At 43.8% G+C, this 13,943-nt stretch overlaps 1 protein-coding gene across 2 annotated transcripts in view; it reads right to left on the bottom strand.

The window, feature by feature from the left end:
- Window positions 1-13,943, bottom strand: part of LOC124033677 (chromodomain Y-like protein 2) — an 84,538-nt gene that overhangs the window by 42,077 nt on the left and 28,518 nt on the right. The window contains exon 1 of one of the 2 annotated variants that reach the window (XM_046345852.1): window positions 8,852-9,144. The exons of the other annotated variant lie outside the window; for it this stretch is intronic. Coding sequence (XP_046201808.1) covers window positions 8,852-8,875 — 24 coding nt within the window. The 5' untranslated portion in view covers window positions 8,876-9,144. Of the gene's footprint in view, window positions 1-8,851; window positions 9,145-13,943 lie in introns of those variants that run through there. 2 annotated transcript variants of the gene reach the window in all.

Below are 13,943 nucleotides of genomic sequence, written 5' to 3'. Positions count from 1 at the left end.
TTTTTTGTGTGTTTTTTTAAACAAATAAATAAACAAACAACATTTTTATCTGTCGGCCCCAGCCTCGAACTCAGACCCTGTGTGTAGTTAACCGACCCTCTCTGCCCAGTCATCGCCATTTTACCTTTTGTTGTTTTTAGCTGATTGTCTCACCCATTGTGGTCTTAGTTAGCTCTCCAAATCAACACCTGTGATTACTTTATGCCTCGCTGTGTCTCTCTCATATGTCAATATGCCTTATATACTGTTGTTTAGGTTAGTTATCATTGTTTTAGTTTACTGCGGAGCCCCTAGTTCCACTCATTATACCTCTGACACCTCCTTTGTCCCACCTCCCACACATGCGGTGACCTCACCCATTATAACCAGCTTATCCAGAGATACAACCTCTCTTATCATCACTCAGTGCCTGGGCTTCCCTTCGCTGTACCCGCACCCCACCATACCAGTCTGCACATTATGCCCTGAATCTATTCTACCACGCCCAGAAATCTGCTCCTTTTATTCTTTATCCACAACACTCTAGGCGACCAGTTTTGACAGCCTTTAGCCGTACCCTCATCCTACTCCTCCTCTGTTCCTCGGGTGATGTGGAGGTAAACCCAGGCCCTGCATGTCCCCAGGCACCCTCATTTGTTGACTTCTGTGATTGAAAAAGCCTTGGTTTCATTTATGTCAACATCAGAAGCCTCCTCCCCATGTTTGTTTTACTCACTGCTTTAGCACACTCCGCCAACCCTGATGTCTTTGCCGTGTCTGAATCCTGGCTTTGGAAGGCCACCAACAATTGTGAGATTTCCATACCCAGCTAAAACATTTTCCATCAAGATAGAACTGCCAAAGGGGGAGGAGTTGCAATCTACTGCTGAGATAGCCTGCAAAGTTGTCATACTTTCCAGGTCTATACCCAAACAGTTTGAACTTCTAATTTTAAAAATGAACCTCTCCAGAAATAAGTCGCTCACTGCTGCAGCCTGCTATCGACCCCCTCCGCTCCCAGCTGTGCTCTGGACATAATTTGTGAATTGATCGCCCCACATCTAGCTTCAGAGTTTGTTCTGTTAGGTGACCTAAACTGGGATATGCTTAACACCCCGGCAGTCCTACAGTCCTACAATCTAAGCTAGATGCCCTCAATCTCACACAAATCATCAAGGAACCCACCAGGTACAACCCTAAATCTATAAACATGGGCACCCTCATAGACATTATCCTGACCATCTTGCCCTCCAAATACACCTCCTCTGTTTTCAAATCAGGATCTCAGTGATCACTGCCTCATTGCCTGTATCCGAGGTCAAACGACCACCCCTCGTCACTGTCAAACACTCCCTAAAACGCTTCTGTGAGCAGGCCTTTCTAATCGACCTGGCCCGGGTATCCTGGAAGGATATTGACCTCATCCCGTCAGTTGAGGATGCCTGGTCATTCTTTAAACATAACTTCCTCACCATCTTAGATAAGAATGCCCCGTTCAAAAAATGCAGAACTAAGAACAGATATAGCCATTGGTTCACTCCAGACCTGACTGCCCTTGACCAGCACAAAAACATCCTGTGGCGGACTGCAATAGCCCCGAATAGTCCCCACGATATGCAACTGTTCAGGGATGTCAGGAACCAATACACGCAGTCTGTCAGGAAAGCAAAGGCTAGCTTTTTCAAGAAGGAATTCGCATCCTGTAGCTCTAACTCCAAAAAGTTTTGGGACACTGTAAAGTCCATGGAGAACAAGAGCACCTCCTCCCAGCTGCCAACTGCACTGAGGCTAGGTAACATGGTCACCTCTGATAAATCCATGATAATCAAAATTTCAATAAGCATTTCTCAACGGCTGGTCATGCCTTCCTCCTGGCTACTCCAACCCCAGCCAGCTACTCGCCCAACCCTCCCCAGCTTCTCCTTCACCCAAATCCAGATAGCAGATGTTCTGAAAGAGCTGCAAAACCTGGACCCGTACAAATCAGCCGGGCTAGACAATCTGGACCTTCTCTTTCTAAAACTATCCACCGCCATTGTTGCAACCCTCCTGTCCAACCTCTCGTATCGTCCGTGATCCCTAAAGATTGGAAAGCTGCCGCGGTCATCCCCCTCTTCAAAGGGGTGACACCCTAGACCCAAACTGTTACATACCTATATCCATCCTGCCCTGCCCATTGAAAGTCTTCGAAAGCCAAGTTAATAAACAGATCACTGACCATTTCGAATCCCACAGTACCTTCTCCGCTGTGCAATCTGGCTTCCGAGCCGGTCGCGGGTGCACCTCAGCCATGCTCAAGGTACTAAACGATATCATAACCGCCATCGATAAAAGAGAGTACTGTGCAGCCGTCTTCTGTCAATCACCGTATTCTTATCGGCAGACTCAATAGCCTTGGTTTTTTCTAATGACTGCCCCGCCTGGTTCACCAACTGCTTTGCAGAGTTCAGTGTGTCAAATCGGAGGGCATGTTGTCCAGACCTCTGGCAGTCTATGGGGGTACCACAGGGTTAAATTCTCAGGCCGACTCTTTTCTCTGTATATATCAATGATGTAACTCTTGCTGAGGGCGATTCCCTGATCCACCTCTACACAGACGACACCATTCTGTATACTTCTGGCCCTTCCTTGGACACTGGTCTAACTAACCTCCAAACGAGCTCCAATGCCATACAACACTCCTTCCGTGGCCTCCAACTGCTCTTAAATATAAGTAAAACCAAATGCATGCTTTAACTGTTCGCTGCCCGCACCCCGCCCGCTCGACCAGCATCACCACCCTGGACGGTTCCGACCTGGAATATGTGGACAACTATAAATATCTAGGAGTCTGGCTAGACTGTAAACTCTCCTTCCAGACTCATATTAAACATCTCCAATCAAAAATCAAATCTAGAATCGGCTTTCTATTTCGCAACAAAGCCTCCTTCACTCACGCCGCCAAACTTACCCTAGTGAAACTGACTATCCTACCGATCTTCGACTTTGGCGATGTCATCTACAAAAAAGCTTCCAACACTCTACTCAGCAAACTGGATGCAGTCTATCACACTGCGACCTGTATGCTCTAGTCGGCTGGCCCTCGCTACATATTCGTCACCAGACCCACTGGCTCCAAGTCATCTATAAATCTATGCTAGGTAAAGCTCCGCCTTATCTCAGTTCACTGGTCACGATAACAACACCCACCCGTAGCACACGTTCCAGCAGGTATATCTCACTGATCATCCCCAAAGCCAACACCTCATTTGGCTGCCTTTCCTTCCAGTTCTCACCAACTTTAAACATCAACTATCTGATCAGCTAACCGATCGCTGCAGCTGTACATAGACCATCTACCTCGTAACCATACTGTTATTTATTTACATTTCTGCTCTTTTGCACACCATTATCTCTACTTGCACATCATCATCTGCTCATGTATCACTCCAGTCTTAATCTGTTAAATTGTAATTATTCACTCCTATTGCCTATTTATTGCCTACCTCCTCATGCCTTTTGCCCACACTGTATATATACTTTTTTCTACTGTGTCATTAATTTGTGTTATTGGCTTGTTTATTGTTTACTCCATTTGTAACTCTGTCTGTTCACACTGCTTTGCTTTATCTTGGCCAGGTCGCAGTTGTAAATGAGAACTTGTTCTCAACTATGTCACGCCTTGGTCATTGTATTTTGTGTTTTTGTTATATGTTTGGGTAGGCCAGGGTGTGACATGGGTTTATATGTTGTGTTTCGTATTGGGGTTTGTATTATTTGGGATCGCGGCTGATTAGGGGTGTGGTATAGGCTTGGCTGCCTGAGGCGGTTCTCAATTGGAGTCAGGTGATTCTCGTTGTCTCGGATTGGGAACCGTATTTCGGTAGCCTGAGTTCACTTTGTAATTCGTGGGTGTTTGTTCCTGTCTCTGTGTTGTAGTCAGTCACCAGATAGGCTGTAATTAGTTTCACGTTCCGTTCTGTTGTTTTTGTATTTAGATTCAGTTATTTCATGTACCGCGATTCCTTCATTAAAGTCATGAATAACCTACACGCTGCATTTCGGTCCGACTCTCTTTTTTCAACAGACGAACGCCGTTACAAACTAGCCTACCTGGTTAAGTAAAGATGACATTTTTAAAAAGAAAACTTATGTAAATAAGGTATTGTTTTTAAATTTTTTAAATAAATTTGCAAAAATGTCTAAACCTGTTTTCGCTTTGTCATTCTGGGAAATTGTGTCGATTGATGAGGACTTGTATTTATTTAATACATTTTAGAATAAGGCTGTAACGTACCAAAATGTGCAAATAGTGAAGGGGTCTGAATACTTTCCAAATGCACTGCACACAGTGTATCATATTGAGCCTGAATGGTGGTCTGTGCCTAGCTTGCTCATTACCAGAGAGAGAGGAGATGTACTAAAAAGACTTGTGCTGTGGAGATTCTTCACCTCATTCCCTGGAGCCAGCTGCTTCTTTCAGCGCCATGGTGGCCCTGGCCAGTCTGCTCCTTCTGACAATGACCACCCCCAAGGGGGACAATCAGCAGGGGGCAGACGTTCAATCTCAGTAGCGCGCACACACACACACACACCCGTGCATGCATATACACAGACACACACACACAGTTGGGCTGGTGTAATGAGACCGTAACATCCTCTTTCTCACTCTGACATAAGGGCCATTGTTAGTGGCCGGACCTGACATGTCACCCTGCTGGGTTCTTACTTCCAAATGGATTATTTCTGTATGCCTGTTCACCAACTATTCAATAGGAGTCACAAGCCAAGAAACACTGATTACGTGCACATTTGCAGACAAGTTGTCACGCCCTGACCTTAGAGAGCCTTTTTATTTCTCTATTTGGTTATGTCGGGGTGTGATCTGGGTGGGCATTCTAGTTTTTCTATTTCTTTGTTGGCTGGGGATGGTTCCCAATCAGAGGCAGCTGTCTATCGTCTCTGATTGGGGATCATACTTAGGCAGTCTTTTTTCCACCTTTAGTTGTGGGATCTTGCTTGTGTGTAGTTGTTGCTTTCTGCACTGCATGTAACGTTACGTTCGTTTTTGTATTTTCGGTGTCATTTTAAATGAACGTAAAATGTACGCCTACCACACTGTACCTTGGTCCAATCGATCTCTAAACGATCGTGACGCAAGTGGACATAAACACGAGAAAGAAAAGAAATACACACACACACCTCTATTCCCTTTGCATTCCAACTAGGCTATCAGGAGAATGTTTAATGTTAAAGGCTTTAGGTGTGGATGTGGAGCTTTGAGCTCCAGCAGTGACGAATGCTCCTGCCACCCGAGGTGCTGTGCACATTAGTATGACTTAACAACCTAAGATGGGCGAGCAGCAGGGGTGTCATGAAGAGACGATTATGATGCTTACCGCCCCGCGCACTGTCACACTAACCAGATCAAAGCCGACTTCAGAGAGAGAAAACACTCTCCTTCCTCAGGTTAGTAAAACAGACAGGGGGAGTGGGTTGAAGAGGGGTTCAACAACACACACAATACATGACTATGAGCTGGCAGGGAATCAGCGGAGGGGGGAGATGCCTATCCTGAGCATCCTGTTCACAGTACCCAGAGCCTGGGTATAGCAGGAACACATGGAGGTCTTCCAGGGCTGAGTACTGCAGTTTATCGGGTGTCATAGGGGTTAATTTAGTCCTTCTACAAATAAATTGACATTTAATGTTTGTTGGTGAACACCGAATTCATTAAAGAAGCCAAATCTCAAATTACGCAATGGGCTTGAAGACTCAAAGAACACATTGTGAGTATACTGTCTCCGAGACAGCTTCAGTGTATTTGGCAACCCATTAAGTGCTGTGTATCGCCCATGCAATGCATAGTTCATTGCCCTCATGGCCCGCGTTTCCCCCTGCGAGGTCAACCCGTTTCCTCCAGTCTCTCTCCATCGCTCCCAATGGCCAGTTGGAACTACTTTTGTTTTGAGCGAGAACTTGTGGTCGTGTGTTGTGCTGATAAAGGATGCATGTAGATGGTTAACAACTTGATTACTTTATGAATTTTGAATGAAGAGAATAATGAACTGATGATTATTTCAGCTGCATCTTGACAGCTCATCATGTTGAACAATATTTATATCACTTGTTGACTAATCAAAAGGTTCTAATTTAGCTCACTCCATGACCACTTTCATGACATTTTCTGGAGGCGTACAAATGTGATTTATTTCTATAACAGAATATTCATATTTTCCCACATCATATCATGCATTTCTTGATAACATAACACAAACTCCTAAATATAGCCTATCTATTGCTAATCCATAGGATTACTGCTGCTCAGTCACACAACAGAGGATTTAGCAGAACTGCAGGTGTTCTGAGACATTGAAGCATCTAGTGTAGGTGGCCACTTGAATAGACCAGACCATCTCAATCAATATGAGATAAGGAGAGGGAGAACATAAAATGAGTGTTCGTGTGTGAGAGCGAGAGAGCGTGTGTGTGTGTGTGTGTGTGTGTGGGGGGGTGGACAGAGAGAAACTGAGAGAAACTGAGAGATTAATGTTTGAGTGAATGTGCATAAGAAAGTAGCATAATTGTACAGTCATAGGCCTATCATATTTCAAAGATATTCCTCTGAAAACTTTGTGAAATTAAGTTGAGACATGATCTTGAAATATCAATAATTCTGAGCTCTTCAATGTTTCAAATTCGATTCAGATAATTTTGATTCATCTTACATGGCATTTAACTGGGTGTATAGGCCTAGATGTTGCAGTTCCTAATTGGAAAGTAAAAACTCCAGTTCAAATTCCTCTTCAGCACATCATAGCTTCTTAATGCTTCTTAACTAAGTGTATCATAGTCCTACAGTTTGTTAGGTAGCCTAAACACACCTTCACGTGTAACACACGTACAGGCCTACATTTCCTGAATACAATTCATGAGTCATACAGAGGGACACTATTGATAGTGAAGTCTTCCTCTCATACTTGTATTACCACATGTGATTGAACCAGTTCACCTCACTTACTGGAATACACAGATCTATGTGCAAAAAAGGTACTTCCAGAAGGAACATGTGCTGACTGTCAATTTCAGTAAGTGATTCGCCACCGTTTTATTTACGTTGTAGCCAATTAATATGCCATATGAAATGTGACCAGGGATTGTTAGGTTATATAGAGCAACAGACCTCCCATCATATAAGTGCATTTCTCATTACTGCATTGTTTTTTTTAAGGTCAACTGTTTACGGTGCAACAATTAAAATGAATATGGATTCAAACGCCTGAAGAGGAGTATTTGGTGGAAAGTGGATATGCACATTTTCCAACTATGTCAGCAAACACAGGAAATGTAGGCCTTATGACAATGTTATTCCTAATGACTAAAAATGACTTGTTATTACTAATGGCTCAACTGGTAGAGCATGGCGGTTGCTACACCAGGGTTGTGGGTTCAATTCCCAAGGGGGGTCAGTATGAAAATGTATTCACTCACTCCTGTAAGTCCCTCTGGTTAGAGCGTCTGCTAAATGCCTCAAATGTAATGAATAAGAATTCTAATCAATCACTACAGCCTAAGAAAAACAGTCAGACGGGGATCATTTCAGAAGACATTTAACTGACCATTTCTCAAAGCAATAGTGAAACAATGTAACAGAGAATTCCTAGCCAATAAATCAGAGGAAAGCACACATTTTAGTTATGACACCAAACAGCAGGAAATAGCTCACAGCTGAGATTAAGCACTAATGTCAACCTGGTCAACAGTTGATGGTGACGTGCCACACAATAGGTCAAGTACAAGGCAACTTATTTACCTATCTGGTGATGACCAGGCAATCCAACTGGTTTATGACCTTGTAGTGCAACTGGTATAGGCCACCGTGAAAAGAAAGTGAAACATGGTCGCATGACATCACTCCTCCAATAAAGAAGAGTTGGAGTCAGCAACATTGTCAACAATAGGCCTACAATAAGCACAATACAAGCATGGAATACTATTTATTGCTGCCAACATCTTGGTCAATCTATCACCATAAGTCATGCCACCCCCATTGGGCCAAAACTGGTTGAATAAACGATATTTCCACAGAATTTCACCCCCCCCAAAAAAAGCAATGCGATGACGTTGGAATCAACGTGGAAAACTGGATTTGCAAAAAGTAATCAACATAAAGGTCATCTTTTTTCGCCCAACTTTTAACCTAAATCCAACAAAAAAATGCACAATCTCATTGATTTTACATTGAATTCACGTTAGTTGAAAAATCAACCAAATCTAGGCCTAAATCAAAACTAGACGTTGAACTGACGTATGTGGCCAGTGGGATGTGCGCGTAATCATCGAGACCTTCTAGGCTATTCCATCCATCCATCACCCAACATTTAGCAAACTTTTCGCCACGGAATTGTTGAGGCGCACATTCTGGCACGACACATCGATCATCTAGTTAAAACACAATAACTCCATCGAAGCTTCTCCACTACATTGTTGTCACCTCCACTAAATGTTTGCTAGGCTAATAATACATTGCCTATCCTCTGGCATGCGCACCTTCCTAACCATCACCAGTCTGGAGCAATTCGCCGTGTACGTGTAGTGCTCTTGTCACTTTATCATGACTTTCCTCTAGCGCGACCGATAGGGAGTTTATATTTTATGATCTTATCGCGAACTCGAACACTTACAACTCTATACAATTCACCCCAAACAAAAGTCGCCGAGGCACATCGAAAAAAAAGACGAGCCTCATCTTCTCGAGAGGGTTGGTTAGTTACGCCTGTTAAAGGGTTTAGGACTTCGTTTTTTCACCATAAACGAGGACCTCCCCTTACTTCCTAATTCCAGTATTCGTCAATACTACAGAGTATGTCGCTTAGACATGGTTTCACAGTACCTCGTAAAGGTCTCCCGAAGCCATCCTGTGGTGCGGACTTCGGCGGCGCGGCGTTCTTGCTTTCCTTGTTGGCTTTTTTGGATCCTATTCGCTCGGTGTTTTGGCGAAAACCCTGATAGACGGGTATTAGCGAGCAGCCTTGTTATTCTGAGCCAGCCGCAGTAGCAGATCATCAGACAGTGTCAATCGAGCCCGGCGCTCTGCGATGGATCGCTCTTCACTTAAAACAAACAACCAAGGGGAGATTGGGGCGGTGCTGTTTATTCAGTGCGGAGTGGATGACTGAAATTAGTCAACGTATGAACGTAATCATGTGCGAAATGCGCTCCAGTCCCCTGCGCTGTCTGCGCTGTAGAGGTAGCCCAATCTCCATGAACCAAATGGCTGATGAATAGACGTCTACTGTTGAGGGACACCAAATGATGAGTCCAATTTGCTTTCCTTTCCTCTCTGTCCAGTTGAATTGAGACGATCATTTGCAGAACTAATTGGTTTTATAATCAATTCCACCTAGCACATGTGTTATTGTGATTTATGCGATGTAGTACATTTGATTAGATAACTGTCATTGTAGTAAACATATTGTCCTCTTCCATTTTACTGCAATTTTTCACATTAAATGTTAAAATGACACGATGACCCTGACACTCACTGTAATGACTGTACTCCATGTAATAGCATAGTTGTTAACATGTATTTACCCTAAATGAGATAGACCTACTTTTCCAATAATGAATGGGTTACATTTACTCACCAGGTGTAAATTAAATGCTTAATAAAATAGTCCTGCTCCTTTGAATACCTTCGTGTTTTAGTTGGTGGCTAAACTCAACTGGTTATTAATTTAATTAAGAATAAGATTATCACTGCTTTTTCAATACTGACTTAGTGTGGACTCACATTTGTTTTATTTTATTTTAAAACATAATCCTTCAGTACCTAGTGCATTCCACATCCAGGGTTGCCCAGCCTTGACTTGACAAATGGGCAATAGCCACAATGCAATGCAAATAAGACTGAAGACAGTGATAAGCAACAGTATGGTACTTTCAACAGTTGTGTATGTCACATCGGCAATTATTGACAGTTTACAGTTTAGTGGAAAGTGTATGAGGGAAATAGATAGATAATTTAGATTGTATTGCTCTATATTGATTATAGTCCTGTGATACCCCTTTAATTGGCTGTGGTTTGCTTTACATTTACATTTAAGTCATTTAGCAGACGCTCTTATCCAGAGCGACTTACAAATTGGTGCATTCACCTTATGACATCCAGTGGAACAGCCACTTTACAATAGTGCATCTACATATTTTAAGGGGGGGGTGAGAAGGATTACTTTATCCTATCCTAGGTATTCCTTAAAGAGGTGGGGTTTCAGGTGTCTCCGGAAGGTGGTGATTGACTCCGCTGTCCTGGCGTCGTGAGGGAGTTTGTTCCACCATTGGGGAGCCAGAGCAGCGAACAGTTTTGACTGGGCTGAGCGGAACTGTACTTCCTCAGTGGTAGGGAGGCGAGCAGGCCAGAGGTGGATGAACGCAGTGCCCTTATTTGGGTGTAGGGCCTGATCAGAGCCTGGAGGTACTGAGGTGCCGTTCCCCTCACAGCTCCGTAGGCAAGCACCATGGTCTTGTAGCGGATGCGAGCTTCAACTGGAAGCCAGTGGAGAGAGCGGAGGAGCGGGGTGACGTGAGAGAACTTGGGAAGGTTGAACACTAGACGGGCTGCGGCGTTCTGGATGAGTTGTAGGGGTTTAATGGCACAGGCAGGGAGCCCAGCCAACAGCGAGTTGCAGTAATCCAGACGGGAGATGACAAGTGCCTGGATTAGGACCTGCGCCGCTTCCTGTGTGAGGCAGGGTCGTACTCTGCGGATGTTGTAGAGCATGAACCTACAGGAACGGGCCACCGCCTTGATGTTAGTTGAGAACGACAGGGTGTTGTCCAGGATCACGCCAAGGTTCTTAGCGCTCTGGGAGGAGGACACAATGGAGTTGTCAACCGCTTTCATAATAAACTCTTAAATGCTCAACACATATTTAGCCCCTACTCACCAGATATTGAGAGACACTTGGTTTCTCTCTACAGAGACATACAGTAGGGGTTATTTGTGTTCCAGTAAGGCTATGTGTGTGTGTGTGGCTGACAACAAACCACACCCTTCAACCCCACCCCCAACAACAGCCTCTAAGCCAACACAGCAGCACGGTTGATGGGAAATTAGGGCTTGTGGATCTTCCTGTGACCCCATTTACTGTCCCCTGTCTGCGTCTCTCTCTCCTACTGCAGTTCATACAGCCTTATTTAGAATCATGAGTTTTCCCTGGCCATTTAATGACAGGCAAAATAAACTCTAGAGTTTCCTCAATGTTGTCAGAGGTTGACACCATTTCTAACTGTATAAGAAACCCTCTCTTGGAGTATGAAACAAGTGCTGAACATTTGTGAGAATGATTTGTAGGGATGTTACTGGTATGTTAAAACATTGACCTCAGACACATTTTTGCCTTTAAAAATCAGGGACATCTCTGGCAGTAAGGGAATGAGGAAATGACAGAGGAGGAAGTCTAGTCTGAATAGATTCCAGTTTGCTGTATGAGATTCCTCTGAGGATAAGTCCCCTTTTCCATTTGCTGGAAACTGTTTGGACTGTTTAGCCGGAGGTGCACCAACACCAAGTATCATATGCTTCCAGAGCCTCTGCACTTCATTGTATTTGGCATGACTAGGCAAAGTGTTAGGTGTAAAGGAAGGACAAAACTGAGAGAGGGAGAGAGAAGAATAAGAAATTACATCCCTGAAAAAGTTTCTAGTTGTGAAATCACTATACGGTATTGGTATGATGGACACAAATGTCTCCCGTCTACAAAACCGCTGTAGGCCTATCATGTACAGAACTACTAAGATACTAAGATATGATGTGGTTATAAATTATAAGTGCTCCTGGTAAGTGCTACAATGCCGTATGACTGCATAATAACCCATCGTACCTGTTGACCATAAGTAACATGTTCCTGCTGCTTTGGCAAACGCCAATGTTTAGCCATGGCTATTTACAGACCATGACAAAGGGTTTATGCCCTTCACTGTTAGAATTATAACACAATTATCAGGCACACCGGGAGGTGTGCCCTTTTGAACACATTATGTCAGCTCTCTGTTTGTACTTTCACCTCATAGCTTATTCCCAAATCATTTGTCACAGAGAGCAAAAAGGAGGAAGGGACAGAACTGCAAGGACTCTACTCTACTTTGGATATACAGCAGTGAATGAAAGCATCGGTGTCCTACCTTCTACAGTGGGGAGAACAAGTATTTGATACACTGCCGATTTTGCAGGTTTTCCTACTTACAAAGCATGTAGAGGTCTGTATTTTTTTATCATAGGTACACTTCAACTGTGAGAGACGGAATCTAAAACAAAAATCCATAAAATCACATTGTATGATTTTTCAGTAATTAATTAGAATTTTATTGCATGACACAATTATTTGATCACCTACCAACCAGTAAGAATTCCGGCTTTCACAGACCTGTTAGTTTTTCTTTAAGAAGCACTTCTGTTCTCCACTCATTACCTGTATTAACTGCACCTGTTTGAACTCGTTACCTGTATAAAAGACACCTGTCCACACACTCAATCAAACAGATTCCAACCTCTCCACAATGGCCAAGACCAGAGAACTGTGTAAGGACATCAGGGATAAATTATAGACCTGCACAAGGCTGGGATGGGCTACAGGACAATAGGCAAGCAGCTTGGTGAGAAGGCAACAACTGTTGCCACAATTATTAGAAAATGGAAGAAGTTCAAGATGACAGTCAATCACCCTCGGTCTGGTGCTCCATGCAAGATCTCACCTCGCGGGGCATCAATGATCATGAGGAAGGTGAGGGATCAGCCCAGAACTACACGGCAGGACCTGGTCAATGACCTGAAGAGAGCTGGGACCACAGTCTCAAAGAGAACCATTAGTAACACACTACGCCGTCATGGATTAAAATCCTGCAGCGTACGCAAGGTCCCCCTGCTCAAGCCAGCGCATGTCCAGGCCCGTCTGAAGTTTGCCAATTACCATCTGGATGATCCAGAGGACGAATGGGAGAAGGTCATGTGGTCTGATGAGACAAAAATAGAGCTTTTTGGTCTAAACTCCACTCGCCGTGTTTGGAGGAAGAAGAATGATGAGTACAACCCCAAGAACACCATCCTAACCGTGAAGCATGAAGGTGGAAACATCATTCTTTGGGATGCTTTTCTGCAAAGGGGACAAACCGACTGCACCGTATTGAGGGGAGGATGGATGGGGCAATATATTGCGAGATCTTGGCCAACAACCTCCTTCCCTCAGTAAGAGCATTGAAGATAGGCCGTGGCTGGGTCTTCCAGCATAACAACGACCCGAAACACACAGCCAGGGCAACTAAGGAGTGGCTCCGTAAAAAGCATCTCAAGGTCCTCGAGTGGCCTAGCCAGTCTCCAGACCTGAACCCAATAGAAAATCTTTGGAGGGAGCTGAAAGTCTTTATTGCCCAGCGACAGCCCCGAAACCTGAAGGATCTGGAGAAGGTCTGTATGAAGTAGTGGGCCAAAATCCCGGCTGCAGTGTGTGCAAACCTGGTCAAGAACTACAGGAAACGTATGATCTCTGTAATTGCAAACAAAAGTTTCTGTACCAAATATTAGGTTCTGCTTTTCTGATGTATCAAATACTTATGTCATGCAATAAAATGCTAATGAATTACTTAAAAATCATACAATGTGATTTTTCTGGATTTTTGTTTAAGATTCCGTCTCTCACATTTGATGTGTACCCATGATAAAAACTACAGACCTCTAAATGCTTTGTAAGTAGGAAAACCTGCAAACTCGGCAGTGTATCAAATACTTGTTCTCCCCACTGTATATGTCACCAGACAAACCCAGCAGTAAAGTGGTGGGTCTGTGTGTGCGGTTTGTGATCACTTCTAAATGTCATACATGCCAGTGTTTGTCTAATAAAAAAACAACCAGTGTGAATCCCACAGCAATGGTCAATTTTAAAACCCCATTTTACACTTCATCTATTCTAGAAAATCTGTACTTGTATGTT

The sequence above is a fragment of the Oncorhynchus gorbuscha genome, linkage group LG04 (genome assembly GCF_021184085.1).
Source record: "Oncorhynchus gorbuscha isolate QuinsamMale2020 ecotype Even-year linkage group LG04, OgorEven_v1.0, whole genome shotgun sequence".
Taxonomy (NCBI): Eukaryota; Metazoa; Chordata; class Actinopteri; order Salmoniformes; family Salmonidae; genus Oncorhynchus; species Oncorhynchus gorbuscha.
This window is presented reverse-complemented; position numbering and strand designations above follow the sequence as displayed.